The sequence below is a fragment of the Batrachochytrium dendrobatidis genome, assembly GCF_000203795.2.
Source record: "Batrachochytrium dendrobatidis JAM81 unplaced genomic scaffold BATDEscaffold_14, whole genome shotgun sequence".
Taxonomy (NCBI): Eukaryota; Fungi; Chytridiomycota; class Chytridiomycetes; order Rhizophydiales; genus Batrachochytrium; species Batrachochytrium dendrobatidis.
Window position 1 is genome coordinate 366,927 of NW_006281112.1, and position 24,115 is coordinate 391,041.

The 24,115-nt window shown below is 37.8% G+C and overlaps 10 protein-coding genes across 10 annotated transcripts; 6 read left to right on the plus strand and 4 right to left on the minus strand.

The window, feature by feature from the left end:
• Positions 1 to 61: 61 nt before the first annotated feature.
• BATDEDRAFT_1218 (uncharacterized protein) lies at positions 62 to 1,755 on the minus strand (the record flags this gene model as incomplete). The annotated part of the gene is made up of 3 exons (XM_006681787.1): positions 62 to 919; positions 1,003 to 1,222; positions 1,307 to 1,755. Coding segments are annotated over 3 exons (1,527 nt in total), but the record flags the coding sequence as incomplete, so codon positions are not given.
• Positions 1,756 to 3,373: 1,618 nt separating this feature from the next.
• BATDEDRAFT_27674 (uncharacterized protein) lies at positions 3,374 to 5,852 on the plus strand (the record flags this gene model as incomplete). Its single annotated transcript, XM_006681870.1, has 2 exons — positions 3,374 to 4,983; positions 5,087 to 5,852. 2 exons carry the CDS (start codon positions 3,374 to 3,376, stop codon positions 5,850 to 5,852), a joined length of 2,376 nt encoding a protein of 791 aa, XP_006681933.1.
• A 150-nt stretch (positions 5,853 to 6,002) lies between these two features.
• Positions 6,003 to 7,205, minus strand: BATDEDRAFT_27675 (uncharacterized protein; the record flags this gene model as incomplete). Its single annotated transcript, XM_006681871.1, has 4 exons — positions 6,003 to 6,504; positions 6,581 to 6,687; positions 6,829 to 7,082; positions 7,166 to 7,205. The coding sequence occupies 4 exons, from the start codon at positions 7,203 to 7,205 to the stop codon at positions 6,003 to 6,005; spliced, it is 903 nt and encodes a 300-aa protein (XP_006681934.1).
• Positions 7,206 to 7,347: 142 nt separating this feature from the next.
• BATDEDRAFT_91839 (uncharacterized protein) lies at positions 7,348 to 8,120 on the plus strand (the record flags this gene model as incomplete). The annotated part of the gene is made up of 3 exons (XM_006681983.1): positions 7,348 to 7,376; positions 7,495 to 7,630; positions 7,971 to 8,120. The coding sequence occupies 3 exons, from the start codon at positions 7,348 to 7,350 to the stop codon at positions 8,118 to 8,120; spliced, it is 315 nt and encodes a 104-aa protein (XP_006682046.1).
• An 82-nt stretch (positions 8,121 to 8,202) lies between these two features.
• BATDEDRAFT_27676 (uncharacterized protein) lies at positions 8,203 to 10,126 on the minus strand (the record flags this gene model as incomplete). The annotated part of the gene is made up of 5 exons (XM_006681872.1): positions 8,203 to 8,724; positions 8,802 to 9,024; positions 9,115 to 9,386; positions 9,509 to 9,764; positions 9,975 to 10,126. 5 exons carry the CDS (start codon positions 10,124 to 10,126, stop codon positions 8,203 to 8,205), a joined length of 1,425 nt encoding a protein of 474 aa, XP_006681935.1.
• A 318-nt stretch (positions 10,127 to 10,444) lies between these two features.
• Positions 10,445 to 12,708, plus strand: BATDEDRAFT_27677 (uncharacterized protein; the record flags this gene model as incomplete). The annotated part of the gene is made up of 5 exons (XM_006681873.1): positions 10,445 to 10,547; positions 11,053 to 11,267; positions 11,364 to 11,449; positions 11,593 to 11,936; positions 12,041 to 12,708. The coding sequence occupies 5 exons, from the start codon at positions 10,445 to 10,447 to the stop codon at positions 12,706 to 12,708; spliced, it is 1,416 nt and encodes a 471-aa protein (XP_006681936.1).
• A 619-nt stretch (positions 12,709 to 13,327) lies between these two features.
• Positions 13,328 to 14,926, plus strand: BATDEDRAFT_13972 (uncharacterized protein; the record flags this gene model as incomplete). Its single annotated transcript, XM_006681794.1, has 7 exons — positions 13,328 to 13,493; positions 13,713 to 13,854; positions 13,935 to 14,032; positions 14,135 to 14,233; positions 14,309 to 14,511; positions 14,559 to 14,716; positions 14,803 to 14,926. 7 exons carry the CDS (start codon positions 13,328 to 13,330, stop codon positions 14,924 to 14,926), a joined length of 990 nt encoding a protein of 329 aa, XP_006681857.1.
• Positions 14,927 to 15,139: 213 nt separating this feature from the next.
• On the plus strand, positions 15,140 to 17,506 carry BATDEDRAFT_27679 (uncharacterized protein; the record flags this gene model as incomplete). Its single annotated transcript, XM_006681874.1, has 6 exons — positions 15,140 to 15,239; positions 15,287 to 15,331; positions 15,371 to 15,492; positions 15,618 to 16,381; positions 16,525 to 17,048; positions 17,172 to 17,506. 6 exons carry the CDS (start codon positions 15,140 to 15,142, stop codon positions 17,504 to 17,506), a joined length of 1,890 nt encoding a protein of 629 aa, XP_006681937.1.
• A 110-nt stretch (positions 17,507 to 17,616) lies between these two features.
• BATDEDRAFT_27680 (uncharacterized protein) lies at positions 17,617 to 21,950 on the minus strand (the record flags this gene model as incomplete). The annotated part of the gene is made up of 16 exons (XM_006681875.1): positions 17,617 to 18,093; positions 18,185 to 18,421; positions 18,579 to 19,000; positions 19,121 to 19,313; positions 19,392 to 19,536; positions 19,586 to 19,593; positions 19,646 to 19,977; positions 20,080 to 20,207; positions 20,277 to 20,392; positions 20,468 to 20,631; positions 20,708 to 20,743; positions 20,841 to 20,955; positions 21,032 to 21,379; positions 21,471 to 21,579; positions 21,637 to 21,743; positions 21,885 to 21,950. The coding sequence occupies 16 exons, from the start codon at positions 21,948 to 21,950 to the stop codon at positions 17,617 to 17,619; spliced, it is 3,003 nt and encodes a 1,000-aa protein (XP_006681938.1).
• Positions 21,951 to 22,557: 607 nt separating this feature from the next.
• Positions 22,558 to 23,763, plus strand: BATDEDRAFT_91842 (uncharacterized protein; the record flags this gene model as incomplete). Its single annotated transcript, XM_006681984.1, has 1 exon — positions 22,558 to 23,763. The coding sequence occupies one exon, from the start codon at positions 22,558 to 22,560 to the stop codon at positions 23,761 to 23,763; it is 1,206 nt and encodes a 401-aa protein (XP_006682047.1).
• Between the last annotated feature and the right edge of the window lie 352 nt (positions 23,764 to 24,115).

The following is a 24,115-nucleotide window of genomic DNA, read 5'->3' on the forward strand; positions in this document are numbered from 1 at the left end:
TGTATGTAGAACTGATAGTTGATCCAGATCTCGGTCCTTTGGGATACATTCCAGGTACATACCGCATTGAAATTTCTTTTGGATCATAGTTTTTTTGAGAATATTGACCATTTTCTCCTTTGCTTCTGTCGCGATTGATAACCAGTCGAGTATCGCCCCATGAAAAGTCGTCAAACCGCCAAAATGCATACAGTGGAATCATAAACGAAAATAAAGGAGTTGCCAAAATGTAGACCAGCATCCATCCGATATGCTGCCATTCTCGCTTGAGTACAAAAATAATCACTTGCAGACCATAAATGGTTGCTAGCATAAGAATGGAGATCATGGGAACTTGAGCATCTTCATCAGTAACTAGACTTACAATAAGATACACTACATAAACCACACCGGCTGGTGCGACTACAGTGGCGAACAAATCTAGAAATACAACAAAGCGCATTGAAAACACACAAAATCCGCATAGATTGTGGAGCGTAAGCAGCTCCAAAAGATTGTGCACGGTTGAGTTGATCCATCGTCGACGCTGCGAAATCAGCACAGACCAACTACTAGGTGCATTGGTTTTTGCCCGTGCATCTGCAGTAAATTTGATCTTTCCATTTGGAAAATGCTTCAACATCAGAGTTGTCAAATATCGATCTTCACCAAGAGTTAGCAAGTTTTTAAGATGCAGAGTGTTCACTTCGTTTTCACCATAATCAGCGAGCACGTTGGGATTAATCAAAATAGGTGTTTTGGACACGGACGAAAAGATTCGATACATGCAAAAGCAGCCCGGTAGACAAGTAACAGATCCAAATAGAGATTCGAACGCCTTTGCAAGATGATGCGAAATGAAATATTCATAGACCTGAATCATTGTCACCCACGAGTCACCTTCGTTTCGCAGAATAGTTTCACCACAGATTCCAGTAATCTTCAATTAGGTTAAAAGTGTTAATGAGTAACTGCAGCTATCATAAAAATTTCTACAAGCACTAAAATTATGATTAGTCTTACCGCCGAGTCACTTGCCATGGCAGATACATAATGGTTGATGGCATCTGGATATATTTCTGTATCGGCATCAATCCACAAAATAAACTCGTAAAGTGCTGGATTTACGCCAATAATTTCCTGAAAATGCCGATATAGTTCTACTTCAAGTGGGCACATGAGCTGCTTGGTATGAACTCGATTAAGAAATCTCATAATAATTAACTGTGAATCTCGTTTCCCACTAAAACCAGTCGCAAATAAAACTTGTTAAAATCACAAGCACTGCAAAGTACATTGGCACACTTTCTACTTGGTAAAATCTTACCGGTTTCCTGCATGACGAGTCTCGTCTGCACTCCCAATCTTGGCAACCACAATAAATGGTACTTGGCGACCCTGTTTTGTATATAAACCAGAAAACACTTTTGCCTGATTCCATTGCAATTGCTCTTGACCGAGAGCCACAAATGGGAATCCTTCAGACATATCAAAATACTCGTCTTCATCAATACCAAGAACTTGAAGTACAATTTGTGGTGTTGGCATACTGTTTCCCTCGCCTACCACCATTCCGTCCGCAATAATAAATAAAAGAAGTCGCGAATCTTCAAATATGGATGTGGCAGCGGAATCGATTGTGCATCTCAGCGAATCTGCTCCTTCTGAATAGCATGGAATACAACAAATCACAAATCTGTCTCGCATCTCAGGATTTCCTTTGGGGGAAATTTGAAGTGCAGCAATAAACTTGAATCCAATGATTGCCACCAAAAGAATACTGGAAATAAGAAGCATGTATTTTGAAAATACACATTGAGGATCTAGACGGTGATCTACAACTCCAACGTAAAACATGTTGTCAAGGCAAATCATATATCTTCGCCATTTATCAACCCCTTCGGCTGTCTTGATACGCTCAAGATACTGTGTTGCGTCTTTGCCCGTTTGGCCCAAAGTTCGAATGATGTCCTTCATGTTATTTCCAAGAAAACTGGCACCATTTTGTCCGTCCATATATGTGGATACATCGAAAATTTTACCATATCCAACCAAAAGAAAGTTGTTTACAGGATCATCAGCTAGTTTGGCTTGTACAAAGGCAGCATCACGAGCGATTGGACCTTTTTTCATGTATTTGATCAATTCGATGTAATCAATTGGACGTCCAATCTTGTCTTTTCCTCGGTGAAACAGCCAAACAGTCACTACATTTGTAAAAGAATCAAGATTACAATTAAATGTTGGTAAAAAATCAAAAATCAAAAACTGTATTATAGTAGTAATACAATGAATATATTTTAAGCTTTAACAATCTAAACATATACTTGCATGCTTCTTTTGGAACATCGCGACGAATATTGTCCCAACCAGGAGCAGGCGGTGGCAGTCCAGGACATAGCTTATTCCATTGATCTGTTTTAAAAAACATGGCTGACACATCTTTTCCAAGTGTGGTATCCTTTAAAGCCTGCTCGTTCAAATACATGCCATCCGTTACATGACTTTTCACAATATCTGGGATCTTGTAGTAATTTCCATACAGGCTAACATAGGGCTTATGAATACTCGTACGTCCATCGATTTCACCTTGGGAAAGAGCAGACGTTTTTGGACAGATAATGAGTCCGAGACCAATGATATAAAAAAGCAACAGGCCACACATGAAAAGAATAATGAGGTTGAGGGCTACTTTTTCGCGCCAAGCAAGTTGAATGGCGGATTGATTCATTTTACCACAGATTCGAAGTAAAAAAGATGGAATCCACCAGGTCAGACACCAAGTACAGCATAGCCAATTACGACGAATGGTAGATACAGGCTGTTTGGGAGCTTTGGGTGGTATTGGGCTGAGATGAGCAGTTTCTGACAACTGGGAAGGTGTTGAATCTGAATTTTGAACAGTACAAGCAGAGTCATCCGACTGAAGAATCTGACCAGCACTTTCAATTGGAAATGCACTCATGATTTAAATTGCCTAGTAATTCCACGCTTTTTGAAATCAACAGTGGATGGTCGAATCTCTAGATATAAGAGGGATTCCACTTATGGTGTGAACCAGTTTAGCATTTTTGTCGAATGCGATGAGAAATGGATGCCAACTCTAATTTTTTTCAATGGTAATGTGAATTTGGGAAAAGTTTTTCAAGATTCAGCACTCAGTATAATCGGCTCGACGTAAACTTTCGAGTATCTTGGGAAACTATATACTTTCAATGAATTTAAAATAGAAAGAAAATTAAAATTCTGATAAATATATGTTTAAATGGTGTAAATATACTAATCAGCAACTTGAATTCTCACAGCTCGAATTTAGTGGCCAGTTGAGCATGATTACAAATTGGTTAATTTTATTTGAATTATTTTTTATAAACTTGACATTTGAACAGTACAAATGCATTATTTTCGCATGTTTTTACAGCCAAAAGTCGCTACTAGACCATTCAACTTGACAAAGTCCCTGACCAGATACTCTCGATGTGCTAGTTTTTCTCATTCAAATGTACCTCCGAATCAAAACCATTTGCAACCTACTGCATTTCAAAAAAAACCCATCAAACCTCGACAATCCTTATCTTACATTGATCATTCTATCAAACCCAAACAAAACAGTCTAGATATTGGTCATCAAGGCAAAGGAAAACCAAAAAAGATGTTTGATAAAAACAAATCAAACAAGTATAAGATGAAATCGCATGCGCCCAAGCCAAGAGCAAACCCATCGGCTGTTGAAATGCCATGGGAAAGCAAGAATATGGATCCACTTGCTGCATTGAAAAAATTTCCCGTGTCCATGCGGTATGCAGTAGTTGAAAAACAAGATGTGGTCAAACAAGCCTATGCAAGTGCATTGGAGGAGCTATCAACGCAACCACATGAATCTATTCCACTAAGTACATATCTCTTGCTATCATCGTCTGCACAGTCAAGCTCACTTTCACTCAGTCTTTTATGGAAATTATACACTGGATTTATTTTTGCTGCATCGGATCGGTTAACCATTCTTCCAAGCCATATGGATGATTTTTTGCGACACATGTTACGCCAGATTAAGATTGTTCCAAACGTCCAAGATATTATCCTGCACAACAAATTTGCACCTATCTCACCCATTCCCGATGAGCTCAAGTCTAAAATTGAAATGATTATTCAAGACTATACTGATCTTGGATTTGAGCCAACATCAACTGTTTGGTCTGCTCGTGTCATGATGGCGATTTGTCAAAAGGATTATGATTTGGCCAAATCTCATTACTATCATGCACATCAAAAACCAGCCATTAGTGTGACCGATGCTGATGATCAAGAGTCTTTGTTGCCAGAGCAATCATTATCTGAAAACGACGCTTTTAATGACAATCTGGCGGTTGAATCTGGGCTAAAGAAAAGTGCATCTGAAGGGTTAATTGTCAAAGACCTGTCTGGATCTACAGGAGAAAATACAGCCATAGATTCAAATCCAAGTATCGCCAGCAAAGACAGTGCTAAAACTCACGAATCTAAACATGCTTTAGAGTTGAACAAGATTAAACCCGTTGGATTGTCTATTGAGGGATACAATGCAATGATTGCTCTTCAGACTAAAGAGATACACGATGCTCGTCTAACTCTTGTTCCTTGCTCAATCTTTTCATTAGATGAGTTTCATCAGACACCGGATTTAAATACCGATTTGTCCCAGTCATCTGAAAAATCCATCAACTCTTTTACTGCAACTAAAACTCCAACCCAATCTAAAATCTGGAGGGTTTTTACTAACATGCGTCAAGGTGGAGTTTTACCATCTATAGAAACATTTGAAATGTGGTTTTTCATATTTGGTCGACTGCACCAGCCGTATGCAGTTCAAAAGATTCGTCAACATTTGTATTTGAAAAATATACCAATGCGAGGCGAAACCTTGTTGGCTTTAGTTGATGCTTTGGCAGAAACCAAAGCAAACTCAAAGTTAATTTATAAAACGATCAAAAGATACAATTCAAGTAACAACGCTACTGACAAAAAGTAGGTTATTTTTAGGTTTTAACCGTGAAGATTATGTATTACTATCGAATATTTTGTATACAAGTATGAATTGTCGAGGCTAACTGCTTACTGCATTAATTAGAGATTTAAAAACCATATGGCTCAAATACTGGCTTGCTTTAGAGCAATTGGATTCTGCGTGGGGAATTCTCGATTACTTTTTAGCCAACAAATTTACACTAAATAATACAACTGCATCCATGATGATTTATGCTGGGCAATTGCGTCACCCTGAAGATCCACTTATGACTGAAAAAAGGCTTGGCAGTTTTTTAGAAACGGAGTTGTTGCGAGGCAATGCTGATCTTTCTCCAAAGATTTGGTCCGTTCTTATCAGATCATATGCCAATTACAAGGGAGATGACGCCCACGATCTGGTTGTATCTGCGTATACAACTCTTGTTACAACTCTTATTCCAGCATGGACTACCAACAGTATGTATGGGCTTAGTCTTGAAGGCGACACCAACTTCAAATTGGATCTACTTACTCAAGAATGTATTGCGTATGCACTTGGAAAAACACTCAACAAGGAGGTTACTTTGACGTTTTTTAACAGCAATGTGGTGTCGACTGGTGCTAGCAAAGGATTGATTGAAAAGTTCATGTCAGGATGGATTGATGCAAAAGGATCTACTGACGGTCTTGAAGTGATTGTCGCAAAGATTATGGAAGCAGAGCTGAATGATTTAGCTGACAGCGAGTCTACTGCTAATCACGCGGATTCATCTGGTATAGCTGAGCGGCTTAATACAGCTTCTTTAAACGAGTCTGATGTTTTTGATACAACAGAATTTTTACAGAATAATGAGCTGGACTTGACTCGAGATGAGCCTATTAAAAAATAAAGATAGATTGGAAATGAAATGTGCTTGAGGTGCTGATTTGATCAACATCAATATAGCACTCGATATTTATTTAATTGGTTGAATGGCACAGATGTATAAAGCTTTGAATTGCTAGAAATTATACTGGAGTAGTAGTAATTTGAGTATTTATTATCGATTATCTCTACGAGCATTAGGCCTGCGTTGACCACGATCAAAGTCACGATCACTTCCTCTTGGACCTAAGCGATTCAATGCCTCTTTCCTTGAAGAGTTATAAGGATCAAATCTTGAAGTATTATGGTCATTTGTCGCCATTGTAGCACCTCTGAAGCTTCCATCAAAACTTGATCTTTCTTTCATCACCTCGCGTTTATCGCTTCTCATACCACCACCAAGTTTAGTATGAGTAGAGCCTCCAAACCCACTTCCAGATGTTATGACAGATACATCTATAAAGTCACCAGGAACGAATCGAACTTCGTCCAATGTTCGAGCTTCATCTAAAGTGTGCTTGAAATTGAATATGGATCCAAGCGTACGTGGTTTGAATATACCTCGAAAGTGCTCAGTGCGATTTACAGTACGAAAAATAAGCTTTGCTGAAGCATCAGCAGTACTTGCCATGGCTTGTCCTAGCAATGCAGCCACCTCACGTATAGTGGAGTCTTTCCTATAAAGTGAATGAGTAGCCACAATACGAATTAGACTAATAGAGCATTATTGTTGATCTAAAGTTTGAGTCTTACCAGCAGTATATGTTAACACTATTTGTTGGAAGTTTTCCTTTGCCGAAATCTGCATCATCGTGAACTCGCTCAGAATTGACAAATACACGAATAAGAAAAGGACAGATCTACATTTAGTACAGTTCAATCCATAATATTAGACTGTCAAGATCCAAAGCTGAAACGTAGAATTGAACTATCTAGATCAAGAGCAATTCCAACTTTAAACTGACAGGTTGTGCTTAAACCTTTGAAATATCCATTCATACCATTGACCTGTCCAGCTTATGTTTAGACTGCTCTTCCTTGACTACTTTAGAATGAGATGTACTGTTTTCAGACTCATCCAGCCTGTTATTGTCTTCTACAATTTGAAGATTTGTACTTGTTTCAGTATCAAGAGTGATGGAAACTTCCTTGTTGGAAGGGGCTGCTTCACTTTCTACAGTTTCCATTTCAACAGGAGTATCAACATCCACAGAGTAATCTGCAGCAGTGTCCATACTGGTGTTCAAATCTTGATCTACATTGAATACAAGTCAATACAGACCAAGTTGGTAATAAACTAACTACAAAATATAAAACCCGATGGGATAATCAGCGTACCTTTCGAGGCAATCTCTTCTTTCACAGGAGATGCAGTCATGCTGGTTGATGGATTAAGTGCAGATAATTATTTGGTGCTCGCAATCAACATACAGAACAGACTGTATAATATAGAGTCCAGTCCTAAAACATTGAATTTCTTGCCTTTCTTGTCTTGCACTATTTTCACCATCCATCACAACATGTCTTACTGGAGAAAGGCCGGTCTTAGGTACGTATGGCTTGATGCTGCTGGGTTTATTGGTGCATTCATGCCTAATTCTTTTTTGTTTCAATCTCTTTTTGATATCCATTCTGCTCACTACTCGACAACATCTCCTGATCGACAGCTACCTCAAATACGCAAACGTTTCTGCCTCGGCACTGCGCTCTGTTCTCAAGGCTGATGCAAAGATCATTGCTAATCGTCGTGAGGATACTGGCATTAAAGTGTCTCTGTGGAAAGAAGGTCGTCAGGGCGAAAGCGTAAGTGTCGAGACCTTTTCAAACCCATTTGAATTTATGCATGTCTATTCAGTGATGGAAATCTGATAGATTGAGCAGATCCACTTTTCTAAATATACTGCAATCTAGAGTTTATTATCAATTGTTAATGCTGTTTGTTTTTGAAAATACACCGCTTATTTTCAGCAATCATATGCAATGAATCAATAGACTTGAACTGTTGAAGTTATTGTAATATATGCTGCAATACTGACTTCCACTACACCTCAAACAGTGTGTACTAAACTGTATCTTACTCTTGCAAACCTCTTGGAATTTGAAGCTGTGCTGATCTACTTTTTTGACACATCTGTTGTTGCAGATTGATGTTGAGCCCATACATAAATGTGCTAACACCATGCTTTATCTTGTAGAAACTGGTGGTTCCCCTCAAGGTCTAGATTTGATTTTGATATTTCTTCATGAGCAAATCTGTCATGGTCGATATTTTGAAATAAACTTCAGAGCTTAGGCAAATTTATTTGTCAACCCCTTCAAGTCATCGTGTCAGTTAATCAGGTGGTTGAGTGGTCGTCAGAATAATGGCATTTGCTTTACACCAATTTCAATCGCTTCATTTTATCTTGATGCTGCTGGCTTGTTTTAGTATATATACTTTTTTCTACTCTAATGGGCATATCTTTTCCGATAAGATACAGTCGATCGCCATGCTCTTTCATCAGATTTGGACATTCTAGACATTGATGACAGAAGATAAATCCAGTCATGTATGCATCAAAACATGCAGAATGGTAAGTCTCAAATATCGGAGCGGGTCCCACTGGAGGTTTTGGGCTAGAATCTACTAATTTTTCTGAAACGGTCTCGGTGGCCAATGAAGCAAGATTGGGGGTTTGTTCAGATTGAATCTTGGCATCGTTTACAGTGTCTATCTTGCGTTTCTTTTTTGAATGTCTATCCTTTTCTGATTTTGTTGTAGCAGTATTATCAGCTTTTTCAAGCAGCACTTTTTGTCCGCCATGAGCAGCCGCAATATCTTTTTCCTCCCAATCAAGAATCATGTCCAGATCGTGTGATTTGGCACATGCACTGTATAAGCTGCAAAATCCGTGTGCCTAGGATTGAACCAACAAAATGAGTTTATAGCATGGATTTGGCCAAGATGGAAGATGTAACCAAGGCATTTACTTACAGCATATTGCTCACAATAAGGTCGATTAGAAACATACATATTCTTTGCTTTTTGGCTCTTGTTTTTCCCGCCTGCTTTGTTGGAAGCAGTTGGGTTTGAAACAAGTCCCAATTCTGCAAGAGTTGACGTGGTAAGCGTATACTTGTGTTGGATACGATTCTTGACGGCAAGAGTCAGATACGGAGGAGCATTAGCCTTTTGACGCTGCAATTGAATTCTCTCACTATACACATTAGGGTCGATTAAAGTATGAAAAATGAATTGTTAGTCTTGGCATTCAAAGCAACACAAGACACTTTTATCAACTGCTTACTATTTTCTAAACAAGTAGGACAAGAATGTTCGTGATTCGCGAGTGACAAACTCGGAAACGTATTTTGTATCATAAATCCCACCACGGAACATGCCGTTTAAATCAGCAATGAACATGGTCAGATCTTTAGGAAGCTCTGCGTAAAAACTCTGATAAACAAACATACTGTCCAGCAATCCGTTATGCACAACTGTTGGAATTTTGCCAATTATAATTTGGTTTAAAATAGATCTCATGATAGCATTTAAACCCGAGTCTGTTTCACCAGCAATCTGAATTGATAAACAATAAAAGCAAAGTCAGAATAAAACAGTGATTGGCTTTTTGAACATATGTTCATGATAAGCCAATTGAATGCAATCAAATGTTTCAAGTCACAATAGAAATACACTACATCGTTTCCAGGCATATATGGGATACCGTTACTGATCTGATCGTTAAAATCAAACTTGTGTTCAGCAAGAAAAGCCAAGCTAGATGGATTCACTCGATGCTCCTTGCAAGACAGCATAGTAAACTGAAATGTATTCACTGTAAACTGTTCAGGATGATGCTTTGGATCTGGCTGCTCAAAAATCGACAACCCAAATGCAACAAGAGCATGTGTTCGAGCGACATTTGCCAACTCTCGATATCGATCTTCAATATTCCTATGTAGACGTTGAATGAGTAAATCAGCAAACCAACAAGTTCAAACATTGTATGGATCAAATGCACACATTTGGATTCAATGCCATCAAGTGTTTTGATAATGATTTGAAACCAAGAATCTCAACACTTAGTACTCTGAAATAATCCAATAATAATCAAATGAATCGCATTCTAGGATGCAATGCGAGCCCAACATTTGAAAAACTTACCGTTGACGAGTCAGTTGCGGATCTCCAAGTCCAGTGAATTCAGCATCCAGTGCAACATGGTGAGCACGACTGAGAATGTGATTGATTGTCAGTGACAATGTTGAAAGGTTGTGTCGATTGACGACATTAAAGGACAACAGAGTAGCAGTCATGAATGATTTTGCGTGAATAAGTCGAGTTTGGTTTAACACGACAATTTTCAAAATTTATTGCAAGAATTTACAACTGACTAGCCATTCAGCATTAGATTGCAATATCGCTTGTCAAGACATTTCATTGAAATTGATATTCACTTTAAAAAATATTATTTTGGTTAAATTCAAAGCAATCCATGCCAATTTGTAATAGCAATTATACCAATACACAGCTCGATAGTACATAAGTTTTATCCAATATATCTTTTACAACTGTATTCATGCGAAATCAACAATTGTATAAATGTATGTATAATAAACTGTCAGTCTCATGGAATGACTGCAAGTATTGTTTTTGAAACTCTAGTTGGCTTGTCTTGTTCTTGGCGATTGACATGTGTAATTGCATTACTGCAATCTTTTAGACTAGAACGCGAATGTATGTGATTTCAAGATGCACAAGTTGATACAGACTTGACAACTGTCAAATTCAATATATGGATCTGGTGATCGCACAATATATGGTTATATCAAAAAACAATCTCAGTCCAAAACTATCGTTTGTGTGCATCATATGATGGATGTGTGTTGATTGAAAAAGTCAATTTTCAACAAGACGATGAGTACTTATCCATTGTTTACTTTAGAGTAAAAGAGGCAGTGGTTGCAAGATAAATACAAAAGTGTCCCATTCTACATAAATACAGAAAAGTCTCCCATTCTACATGAGTACGGATTGGATTAAAAAGCTCCACGAAATATTCAATAGGCTAAAATGCCTCATTTCCACCTGTTATCAGATTTACATATATACCTCGATTTATCTGCATTTCCTGCTATCGTCTACAAAACCTTTTAAATCTAGCTTTTATTATTCGTTGAGATCCCTAAAGTAAACTTATTACAAATAATGTTGTTTTCATCTATTCTTGCATTGGCTATAGCTATACCAAGTGCTTTGGTTGCAGGTACTTGTACTAATCCTCTCATTCGCCGCGAATGGCGCGAGCTGACTGAGAACCAGCAAATCGACTATCTTAATGCAGTAATCTGTCTAAAAATGGCACCCAGCAAACTAGGACCTACCATTAATTCTCCATCCCGTTATGATGACGTTTCACGTACTCATTTTCGAGCTCTAGATATTGCACACGGATCTGTAAGCTTTGTATTCAATTTGTACAGTTTCAAATCACTATTATACACCAATATACTGACTGATTGCTTTACTGCCATGATCATATTGTCTGCATAGGCAATTTTTCTGCCATGGCATCGCTTATTTCTAAGCACGTATGAAAAAGTGTTACGTACTGAGTGTGGATACACTGGAACTCTCCCGTAAGTAGCACATTGTGATTAGGTTAATGGCTATGACTTGATCTAGATAAAGTTTTGCAGTTTGAGTATTTGTACTATCCTGCTTGCTACAGATACGAAATTAAACTTTTTCAAGATCATGCTGACAAAAATTACTCTTGTAGATATTGGGATTGGACTGTAGATTCTCAAGCCCCTGAATCATCTTCCTTGTGGAGTGAGTGGTCATTTGGTGGTGACGGAGATTCTAGCACGCAGGACAATTGCATTACGGATGGTCCATTTATGTACTTTTACAGCGAATTTGCGTTTGAAGCCTGTTTGTCTCGTACAATTGGTGGTAATCTTGGTCGTACAGTTAATTTCTATACTCCAGAAGCCATTTTTAGAATGGTGAGTACCACCAAAACATACGATGCCTTTCGTCACTCGATTGAGGAAGGTCCTCATAACAATGTCCATGTTGGAGTCGGAGGCGATATGGGCATAGTTTCCATGAGTGCAAACGGTGAGTTTGTTTTGATCATCTTTGCGGTATTGTTGTGTTGATGCATCATGGATCGTATCAATTCTAATACAATGTGAATGGGTTCGCGATTGGCTATACAACAGATCCTATATTTATGCTTCATCATGCCAATGTGGATCGCATGTGGACGATTTGGCAAAGCCTTAACCCCAAGCTAGCCAACACCTATGGTGGATTTAACAGCGACGGTTCTCCAGCACGACCTACAGATCCCATATCTGTATATGGTCTCACTATTTCTCCAGTATACAAGGTCTCTGATATGTTCAGTACAACTTCTGATGCTCCGCTTTGCTACAAGTACTCTAATTCGATCATGCCAGGTATTTCTTCGACCGGCCGCCAACTCCAGAAACGCAACTACCTTCTTGAAGTTGACCAATCCTGCAATGCGACTGAAATCGCTACAGCCCCCAATGCCTACACCCATGGTGTCAGCAAAAACTGGACACCCCATTCTCTTGATCGCGAAAATAAGAGAAAGGTGCGATGTGCATCTCGTACACCAGAACACTTTGCACTTCAAATGAAGTACGACAAAGCCACCATGAAACGAATGCGCAAATCGGAAAATGATCATTGTGCATTTACAAATTATATCAATGCTCGATATCCAAACTACCAATCTCCTTGCAGCTTGAATAATGTTGAAAAACAAACGTTTGTGCCCATGAGTGATGCTGATGTTGCCGAAAACAATCTTATTTATGCTTCAATGATCAATGATTATCATAGTTCAATCGGAAAATGATGGGCTAACCAGACTAAATATCTCGCCCCGACACGATCAGGTTATAATACTGTTTCCAATTTAAAATTCAAATGAATCTTTATATATCCATGGTTGAATTATCATGTAGTAGCAATATATTATAATCAAACCAGTAAACGCCTGCTATTTAAATATTGTCTAGTATAATTATAGCCGCATTCATGCGAAACCAACAATTGTATAAATGTGTGTATAATAAACTGTCAGTCTCATGGAGTGACTGCAAGTATTGTTTTTGAAACTCTAGTTGGCTTGTCTTGTTCTTGGCGATTGGCATGTGTAATTGCATTACTGCAATCTTTTAGACTAGAACGCGAATGTATGTGATTTCAAGATGCACAAGTTGATACAGACTTGACAACTGTCAAATCTAATATATGGATCTGGTGATCGCACAATATATGGTTATATCAAAAAACAATCTCAGTCCAAAACTATAGTTTGATTATTAAAGAATTGTGATTGTATTAAAATCAGTTCCAGTAGCAAATTGCAACGAATATTTGATCATTTATTCAGAAAAGTAACAGTCAATGCACGAATATAGAAAAGTGATCCATTTTACGTGAATACGGCTGTAAATCTTGGTCAAACTGCAATGAGTCCATCCAATACAGCAATTCAGTCTGCAGAGTCCATTCAACATAAACCTACAACCCAATGGCGTAACCCATCTATTGACCAAGCCATTTCTGGTTTCACTGCTGGTGCTGTATCCACTGCTATTCTGCATCCACTGGATTTGGTCAAGACTCGGTTTCAAGGTATTCTATTTGATTCATCCTGTGTTAGCATGCTGTTCAATGGAAATGATATAGACGTAGACTCAGTGACATTGAATCGAATCTCAGTATGTGTTGCATTCATTGCAGCTGTTGATTATCAAGCAGATGGCTGTGTATAGTTGTGGATTTCACTCTTGCTACACAACATGCTGCTGGTAGATCATCCATGTTGACTGTCTTGATGTATTCTGGAAATAGTAAATGAAAAATTGAAGGCTCGGCTATCATTAAAGGGCTCTCTTAGAGAAATCACCAAAAACGAAGGTATCCGTGCACTATATCGAGGAATGTCTGCAAATATGTTGGGAGCCACAATGTCATGGGGAATGTATTTTTGGTGGTAGGTTTTGGTTTCATTAGAATATGTTTTAATACATTGAGCATGCATATCTTATTATACCTAATGCGTGCGTGGTTTAGGTATGCCAATATCAAGGACTGGATGCGGTCCGACTCTCCAGGTTCAAAAACTACAAAACTGGCAGCTCCCCAGCATCTAGCTGCATCTGCCAGTGCAGGTAAGACTATCGTTGGAAAAAGTTGTTTTATCATAAAATTCAAATGCTTGATCAGACTATTCTTTATTCAAGACCAATTTGTATAATCTAATGACTGTTTAGGCATGCTTACGTGTTTATTTACAAATCCATTGTGGCTCATTAAAACTCGTATGTGCACCCAGCGTGCTTCGGATTTAGGAGCCTATCGTCATGTTTTTGGTAGATTTATTGCCTCGTATTCGTCTGTTTCATCACCCACATATAGAACTGTGTAGATTGACGATACTTTTATAGATGGGCTTGCTCAAGTTGTACGCCATGAAGGCATTGCTGGACTATATCGTGGAATATTTCCCGCATTGATTGGTGTTTCGCACGGAGCCGTTCAATTTATGATATACGAAGAATTGAAGCACTTGCGTATCGAAATTGTGCATAACGCAGATATAGATAAACTTGCAAGTATTCTGTCATTTTTAATCCCGAGAATGATCTGTGTGCAATTCATTGTTATGGTTTTAACTAGATTGTCTTTGGTATACAGGGGACATTGGAGTATATCAGCATGGCGGCCATATCAAAGATATTTGCAACCGTTTTTACATATCCCTATCAAGTAGTCAAGTCGAGAATGCAGGTGCAACCTAGCTATGTGAATTCACAATATTCAGGAACATTTGGGACAATAATGCAGATCGTCAAGTAAACCACACTGCCCATTTCAACTATATTGCTTTTGCAACATTGTAGATTACCGTGAATAACTTTTTTTGCTCAACGCTTTTTAGAAACGAACGGATGGGAGGTTTCTACAAGGGAATGGGAGTAAATATTGTGCGAGTGATGCCTGGAACATGTATTACATTTGCAGTTTACGAAGGAATGAGCAAGTTTCTACGCAACTCATACTAGTATTTCAGATTCATTATACTCAATGTATAATTGTAATAGATTATTTTGCTTGAAATATATGGATGAATATCTGACAAGTTTAAATCGATTTCAGTTTTATTTGATTGATTTTAAAATCAGTTTATCGGTAACTAAGTTGGTGACTAATATGAGGTTCAATAAATCAGAAACTTGATATTTGTAGAATTTGGCTTCAAATTGGTAAACATAAAAATGGCATCCAACAACCCATCTCAATACAATGAAAATAGCAACCGGCCTGCTATACAGTCCATACCATTGGGAATGCCCATTCCACCGCATACTCATCATGGTATATTAATGTATTACAAATCCATTGCTACCTACTGTTGTTTTCAGATATCTACAGCTATTCGCGATCCCAGTTTTTTGCCGGCCCTATTAGTAAGCAACATGTACTGACAAACTGCACGTCAAATCTAGCAATATCCGTGGCTCTTCCTATTTGGAGCGACAATGTTGGATATGAAGAAGGCGATAGCAAAGTGATTGCTGCAATGCAAGGCGGCTATCCTCGCTTTGTATTCACTCCACTAGTGAAAAAGGTAAGCTTTGTAGGACTGTTGTTTGGCTCATTGGTATGGCTGTTCATGCGTACAAGCAGTAATGACTAGAAACCAGGTTTATTTTGGATCTTGTTGTTGATTCTGCTTGCCGTTTAACCTTTTAGTTATTCGAGATTTGCAATGATCGCTTTGCCAAAGTGTATGAGGATTGTTTAGTATTTTCAAACCGAGAATCAGCAGAAGCATGTCGTCATTTTATCTACAGTCGCATCTCCAATCCCGATATGAACATTCGTATTGTTGAGCTTTCTGTTGCTTCTGAATCACATAGTTATCACTCGGCAAAAGAACATTCTATCCTTTTGATTTCTGATGTTAATGTATCCACACATCCAACATTGCATATTGTGATTTTCCCTTTTAATTTCGCATATATTGCCAAGCAGTTTTGGCAGCATACAGGCGAAGGCATATCGTCACGTTTTGCTGCACACTGCTTGAGGCTAATGGAAGTGGCCGAGTGTGAACTTTCCTTGGCCACGCCTCATCAATCAAACTCGACAACTGGTGAAAAATGCGATTCGGATCCATATGGAATGCAAGCAATGCAACGCTCTTTACCAAAAATACAATATGATGTAACAAAGTATGAAACTGACACATTTGTTGAAGAACGATACGGCCGCAATCTAGATACTCATATGGCAGATACAACTAAAACCATGATTCGTCGTCGTATTGCTGCAATTGTTTGTAATCATTTTGAAAAACCAGATGTCGAATCTTCTGATTCAACTGTGGTTTCTACATGTGATGCGTCTGTATCCGAAGACAATGTGTTTTTGTATCCTTGTGGAATGAGTGCTATTTACAATATCCATCGTGTAATTCTAAAGCTAAAACCAGGCTTGAAAAGTGTTCAATTTGGGTAAATGATTCTTGTATTATTACACATGCTCAAGTGCTTGCATTTAAACTACATTTAGTCCTCACTCTATTCTCCCATGAAGTTTTGGAGTTGTGAAATATCATGAATTTGACATTTTGAAATAATTTCCTCATAATTGATAGGTTTCCATACACAGATACACTCAAAATACAAGAAAAGTTTGGACCAGGATGCCACTTTTTAGGTCATGGAAACGCATCAGATATGGAAAAACTCGAAAAGCTACTTGTATCTGAAAAGATATCGGCCATATTTTGTGAATTTCCGAGCAATCCATTACTCCAAAGTCATGATCTATCGCTTTTATGGTCACTGGCTCAAAAACACGATTGTTTTCTTATTGTCGATGAGACTATTGGCAACTTTGCCAACGTGCGAGTTCTCCCTTTTGCCGATCTGATTGTGTCTAGCCTCACCAAGTTGTTTAGTGGCGACAGCAATGTCATGGGTGGCAGTGCTACATTAAATCCTCGATCAAACCATTATCCTCAGCTGTTTGCCATGGTTTCGGGAATGTATCAAGACAGGTTTTGGTGCGAAGATGCCATTTTTTTAGAAAGAAACTCGAGGTCGTTTTTTGAACGAAACCAAATCATTAATCAAAACGCAGAGATTATTTGCGACTTTTTACATCATCATCCCAAAGGTGAGTTGATGGTTGAAAACCTACCTGCAATTTAAGTTTGAATTGAGGGATTGTTATAAATGATGACAATGCGGCATGACTTTAATATTTTATATATGCTCTTGAAAACACGTTGAACAACAGTCCAAACTGTCTTATATCCCAAGTATGTCGACACATCTACATATACCAAATTTGTTTGCAACAAAGACATGCCAGGCTACGGTGGACTTTTTTCGCTGATTTTAAAGCTCGAGCAAGATGCAATCCGTTTTTATGATGCGATTGAAATCTACAAAGGACCTTCTCTTGGTACAAATTTTACTTTGGCATGCCCATACACCATTCTTGCCCATTATACAGAACTGGAGTGGGCGGCTTCGTACAATGTTCCCAAAAAGCTTGTGCGTGTATCAGTCGGAACCGAGCCCAGTAGTGTTTTATTGAAGATTTTTTCAAAAGCAATGGATGCTATTTAACAGTTTGGCATTGACAGGATATAATGAAAACAAAGCAATTTCAATCAAATACATCATCTTTCATTTTTAAAACTTAACGAAAGTGCGAGAGTTTCGACTATTGATTTAGATTAAACCAACAAAGCAGTGCGATTAGTAAACACATTGATTTTAAGACTCGGTTTAGGTTGAAAGTCATAACAAAATATCTTACTGGATACGCTTGAATCGACATGTGTAGCCATAACGTTTAAGCTGTCTACCAAGAATCGTATCGCGTCATCCAATTGAAACTCCATAGCTATTAGCTTAGCAAGATTGGAGTTTGCATTAAACTCTGCCTTTTTTGGTTGTGACTTTTGATATGGTGTCTCGTTCAAACCAGCAGAATGGAAAACTAAGGGGTCATTGGTGCCGATGATACCTCCAATCTTGATACACATGTCTAGAATGGAATAGATTTCTTTGAGAATCGGCCAAGCCTTTTCAGTTAAAAATAGTCGCTCAGCCAGAAATCGAACAAATTTCGAATGCAACAAAATTAGTTCATCTACACTTGTTTTTTTGGTAGCCATGGCTAGAAATACAGATGACTCGGGTTGTAGTATCTATGATTGCCGCCAAGTCAAAATGTAAACTCATAGATTAGTGACGAGTGTCGCATTTACAAGCAATGTAGCAAGATTAAATATGACCTACTCCATGCATAACATAGGTTTGCAACGAGATCAAAAAGTGCAAGAGTTTCATTCGAAGCCGGATGACCCCTCGATCTGGTTCACTTTTGGAGACTGTGTTTCCACAACATGTCTGTTTCCAACTTTGAACTCGCTGAAGACAAAATCGAGCGTAATTGATATACATTATGAGACTCATGATTCGATTATATAGTATCCAACCCGAGTTGCCGACAATAAGATCGATAGACCATGGACACTAAATCAACAATGGATTAAACATTTATCAGCAAGTTATTGTTGGCAAAAATACCATTCGGTTTGTCATATTCATCCGTATAAATTATATTGATGATTCAACATGCAATCAAAGTCTTGACGCTTAAAATATGCGTGATGGCTAAATAAATTCATACCGAATATGTGACATTGATTTTTGAAAAAAAAGACTGTTTGGAAATGTTTGGTTGTTTCATCCAAGCAACATCATTCCATTGCCATAGAAAGTTATCCATGTACGCGTGAAGGTCTCTGTTTGTTTCCAAACTGACTTGAAGGAATAGGGTTTGAAGTACCAACGGATTTCGAGTTAAATCATTATTTCCTGACCAATGGCTTTCCATTTTATAAAAAAGCTGGTCACAAAAAAACGACATAGGATCTGGCATGAGAAGCAGAAATACACCATGTAGAATTTTCAAATGAGATTGAAATTGGCTTTGAAGGAATACAATGTCTTGAAATTTTACATGGCTCTGGTGTAGTGATGCGCTTAATGCTTTTGCTAATGCAGTTTGAATTAGAGTTTCAAATGGCTGCCAATTTGAGTTTATCGAGTCTAACAATTGATTGATAAAACCCAAAATAAATATAAGAGTCAGAATATGGGCATGAAAATTGAGAATGTAAATAGACAGCAATACAAATAAAAATCTGTTTTCAACCAAAATATCCAAACCTTTTGGATTTAAATCTATGATGGACGGTGCTTTGAACTCAAAATGTCCTTGACCATTCTGAAAACACTCATCAATCTTGACTTTCAAACATTCGGATGGATTTGCAACATCTGTGAATTTACAGAATTCAGTCAACTCAAGTTTCAAAATGTCGGCAATTGATTGTTGCGCCTTGTCATAACAGTGACCAGCCTATATAATCAAATGGTTAGAGTTTATTCAACATCGCATTGCTTTAAAAGCAGCTCGTCAAATCTGATTAGTAAATACCTTGCTAGTATATAATTTAGATATTTTGATGGCGTGAACAATGTCGGATATAAACTGCGTCATAAATATCGGAACATCATCTTTTGACCGTAGCATGATATGCTTACTCCAATAATCTGGATTGCTTTTTGGAATATCTTCACCCCTAGAATATTGATAAAGTCTGATATTAATATACTTTCCAATTCGCACACCCGAGTGTCTGCATTTGTTTAAACAGTAATAATCAATCCATTTAAACATATAGGTATGACTTGCATTTTAAAAAAGAATTCGTTATATAAATCATCAATTTTTCCTTGGCCCATGGAGTTGTCTAAAAAGTCCAAAAGTGGCGACAGCGTCACAATAAATAACTCGACCAAAAAATGCATTTGACAAATATTTCCTTGTAGTTGCATTATAGTAATGCGAGAATAAATCAAATTAAGTAGCTTTGCTGTAAACGTAGAAATACTGTTTTTTGAACAATTCAAGTCAGGGTTAGAGAATGCCTCATGCTGAATTAGTTCTGCCAGACATAAGACTGGAATGGAATGCATGGCAACATGGGATTCAAGCCAAATCAGTGAGTTGGTTTGAGTTTCTAATGGGTCATTGTTCAGATAAAATGTTAATGATTTAAAACCATTGAATTCAAATACACATGCCGAGTATCAAAAACTAAACCGTTCTACTCATTATTTACCTGTTGCAAGTTTTGGTTGAAGCATACCCATTTCAATTACAAGTAGATGTTTTCGCCATTTTTCAAGATGACGTAGAATACACGAGGCAAAAACACACCAGACTGACGAAAAAGATTGCTCTAAAATACTAGGACTCAACGTGTAAGTGTATAAAATAGTTATAGTGGTTCAAGTAGATTGTTAATTTGCAGCATACCTAGTAGCAAATACTCTTAAAAGTTCAATTTTGTTGGCAACGGACACAACACCGTTTTGTATCAGATTAGCAAGTGAATCATCAGTAAGATGCGTAACACTATACTTTGACGTCCACTAATAAGCATAATCATGACAGTCAATGCCCAGCCGATTAAAAGTCTGATTATATTCAAAAAACACAAAACAAACCTTCCATTTCCCTTGCTTGTCTTTAGCAAACATGGTAGTGTTCAAACCTGCAAGTAATAAAATGCATTCGCGAACTATCTCTTGTTCTTTGACATATTTTACTGAGCTTAGTGGTCTAAATAGATGCGCGAAGCTCTGTGACTCATGGTGTGCAATTGATGGTCCTGTTTGTAGAAATGCAGCACCATGTCAGAACAAAATACAAAAAATGACAATTTTTTTAAATATAGATAAACATACGAAGACTACATGGATCTTTTGAATCATAATTTACATCTAGTTTCAAAATAATTTACAATCAATACAGGGTAGTTTAGTGTTTGATAAAAGCGTCAGTATAATGTAGCAATCAATACAGTATTTGGCTCCATACTCTGCACTAATGTTCGACAGCCAACACTTGTCCAGTATTGCGTATCTAGAATTGTATCTAGCAAATCTGTTGTTTCCCCGTGTTCTTGCCATTCTTGTCTTAAATCCAACTGATTCTGCATAATTCCAGTATATAAATGTGATTAAAATGCACTTTAAATGTATTAGAATATGCTGACATGGCATTCCTACCAATTGGGACTGAATACTATTGTGTTTAGAATAATCAGAAAATGCTGCTGAAACTATTCCCGAATCACTTTGTGTAGCTTGAAGATGACAAGCATGGTCTTGAATTTTTTCATCAATTGGAGTATCAAGAAACTCGGACTCGTTCATACTCCAGTTGTCACTGTCGTCTGTATCAACTGTTTCTTTAGACCAGTGATCGCCTGTTAAAGGCGCATCATTGCATATTTCTGTCCATATGGCTGCGTTATTGTCTGGCGTTAGATGCATCCGAGGTTTAGACAAGCGTTCATAGTTGTATAATGTTGCTGATTTTGACAGACTAAGTAGCAACGAAACGATATCAAAAACCTAATTGAAAATATACAACTTTCAATAACTTGCTCCGTCTAGTATATCCGATTCAAATCATTGACTACGTCACACAAGTAAAAAGAAGTACCGAATTGAGAGAGTTTTGCTTTTTGACACGAGACTCGAGCATTTGTACTGCTTCTGCCATAGTTTCTGCCTTGTTATCGTCACCACGCAACTGATATTTTTCTACAAGTCTATTCCAACGGTCAGCAAGTTTTCTGTAAATAATGGCGTAATACAGCATCACTCACCCTTTACATTTTGCTAGGATCTGATTGGCATTAGTAGTCGTAAAAACCTGATTTTTTAGTTGGGTCTGTGCGAACTCGACTGATATTGCAAGATTCTCAGTGCCAAGCTAATAAGTTGAAGATGTTGAGCAAAAAACAATCCAATGAGCAGTCAAGTATATAAAAAGTAAATTCACAATTCTGTAGTTGTGCATTATTGGCTGTTATATTATGTTCTGATATCCATCAAGTCGAGTAAACCAAGTCACCTGGAATCCAGTAGTCCGTTGAACCAGTAAATCCAGCGACTTTTTAACAGATGAAGAATTGAACATGCAGATGTTTGGTTTTGTGTTGTTGAAATATCTAAAGATATAGCAATCTGTTGTGTGATTTTACTGCCAAATTGCCATTAACCAAAACTGTCGGACAAAGAATTGAAGTTTGCAATTTCCAGCTGGCCTGAAATTGGCTAAACTTTATAGCAAAAACACAAGTACTTGTCAAGGCTGATGCCAGACTGGATTCTTTATTTGAATCGTTATGATTTTGGATATCTGAATAGTTGTGCTAAACATAGTGTAATGGCTTGTTTAGCGGACTCTATAAAATAAACTGGTTAAATCTAGCAAAACCGCACACTTTCCATCAAACAATGTCTTTAAAAGTACATCCAATTATCCGGCTATAATGCCATTGTTGAGTCGTCCACTCAAAAAACATCAGTTTTGGCACTAGTCACCTTATTTCATATCTGCTTTGAACCAAACTACAGCAAAGCTCTTTTAATATTTATCCATATTTAGATTCTTCAAATCCAACTCAATTTTATAAACTTTCCAAATCACTACAAATTTTAATTTGGTGAATTAGACTACTTGTTTAAGCTCAACCCTTTTACTACTACGCGAGCATCAGTTGCCAAGTATCTGGTTTCCAGTAATGAGTGATGCGTCAAACAATAGTCTTTCTTGTGGCGAAAGCACATCTTCGGTTCCATTGGCACTATTCTCCATATCTGACATGACTATGATCATATCTATTGTTAGTTTTTTCACAGCGCTGTTATTTGCAACGTCCTGGAGCTGGGAAATACGCTCATTTCTTCCTAAACTAGCTTCTGTGCTTGTTGTGTTCGAGATTATTTGTATGGTACTACTTCACGACTGGCTAACTATTTCCAACAAACACGCTACCGCTTCAGTTGTCGTTACTATGCTTGAATGGACAGCAGATACGGCTTGGAGACTTATCGTGACGATATTTATATATCTTCGAATCACCGATCTCAGCACCCACTTTGAAAGCTCCATTACCACTGCTGTCATCCGCGTTGTTGGTTGGTGCGTTATGGCATACCATTTAGCTTTATTTTGCTTTTATATCCTCAGTCTTTTTTCAAGTTTCTACCATACAGCCATTATTCCCAGTACATATGCACACATTGCAGGAAATATGCATATGTTTGGCAATACCATTTCAGGTTTATTAGAACTCTATGCAGCGTTTGAAATCTGGAAAAACCGACACTATATGGCAAGAGATAATATCTATGATTTAAAACATTACGATATTGCTCGAACCACCTTATGTCTCGTTATATCACCACTATTATCATTGTACAGTGGGGTCATATATGCATTGGGGTTCGATGCAGGATTGAATCGTTACTTTTGTTTGACTATGGCTCGCATGATTCTGCTCAGTATCTTCAACTCGAGTAAAACATGTCTTTTGCTGGACACTTACACTAGCGAGCTACAGGCTGCACAGTTGAAAAAGCATACCAGTTCTGGACTCGAGTTCCATAAGGGAAGCATGGCATGGGGAGCCGCTTCAGATATGTGCGGTGTTGAGCCAGCAAAACCAACAAGTGTCCATTCAGCGTCAATGCATAAAAGTTCCTTTTATGCTCCTGTAAAACGACCTAGTCAAGTTGCAAGCGATCTTATAAGTCCTCCTAAATCTGCAGCAAAAAAACCAGAATTTCGAGCTTGCTCAGTTGTTGGCATACTGCCATCAATGGATACTGCTTCGCTTGAATATCCTGCGTCTCGACAGGAATCGGCTCGTGAAATGTCGGCTACTCTAGAATCATTCTATGGTAAAACAGTCATGTCATCTTCCTTTGAAGATGAGGAAAGCTAAAAATAATAAAATAATCTCAGTCAACATTCAAATGATTGCAAAAGTGTTCTTGTCATGAATAAACCTTTTAGTTGCAATCATGTTCACAATGGAGCATTTTATCTTTAGCCATTGGTTTGACATAACAGTTGGATTTTGTTACTTTTATTAGAAATCAAGTTTAATCAATATTTCCAATCCAAACACTCTGTCATAATCAAACTAGTTTTGAACTGAAACTATCCTCACTAACGCTCTAGTTTATGAAAATAAAGATTGCATGTCTCAAATGTTAGAGTTGATCTTATATGCAGCATCCAACTTGTTTAAACGAGTCTACAAATCAATCGATATTTTATACTCTACTCAAATC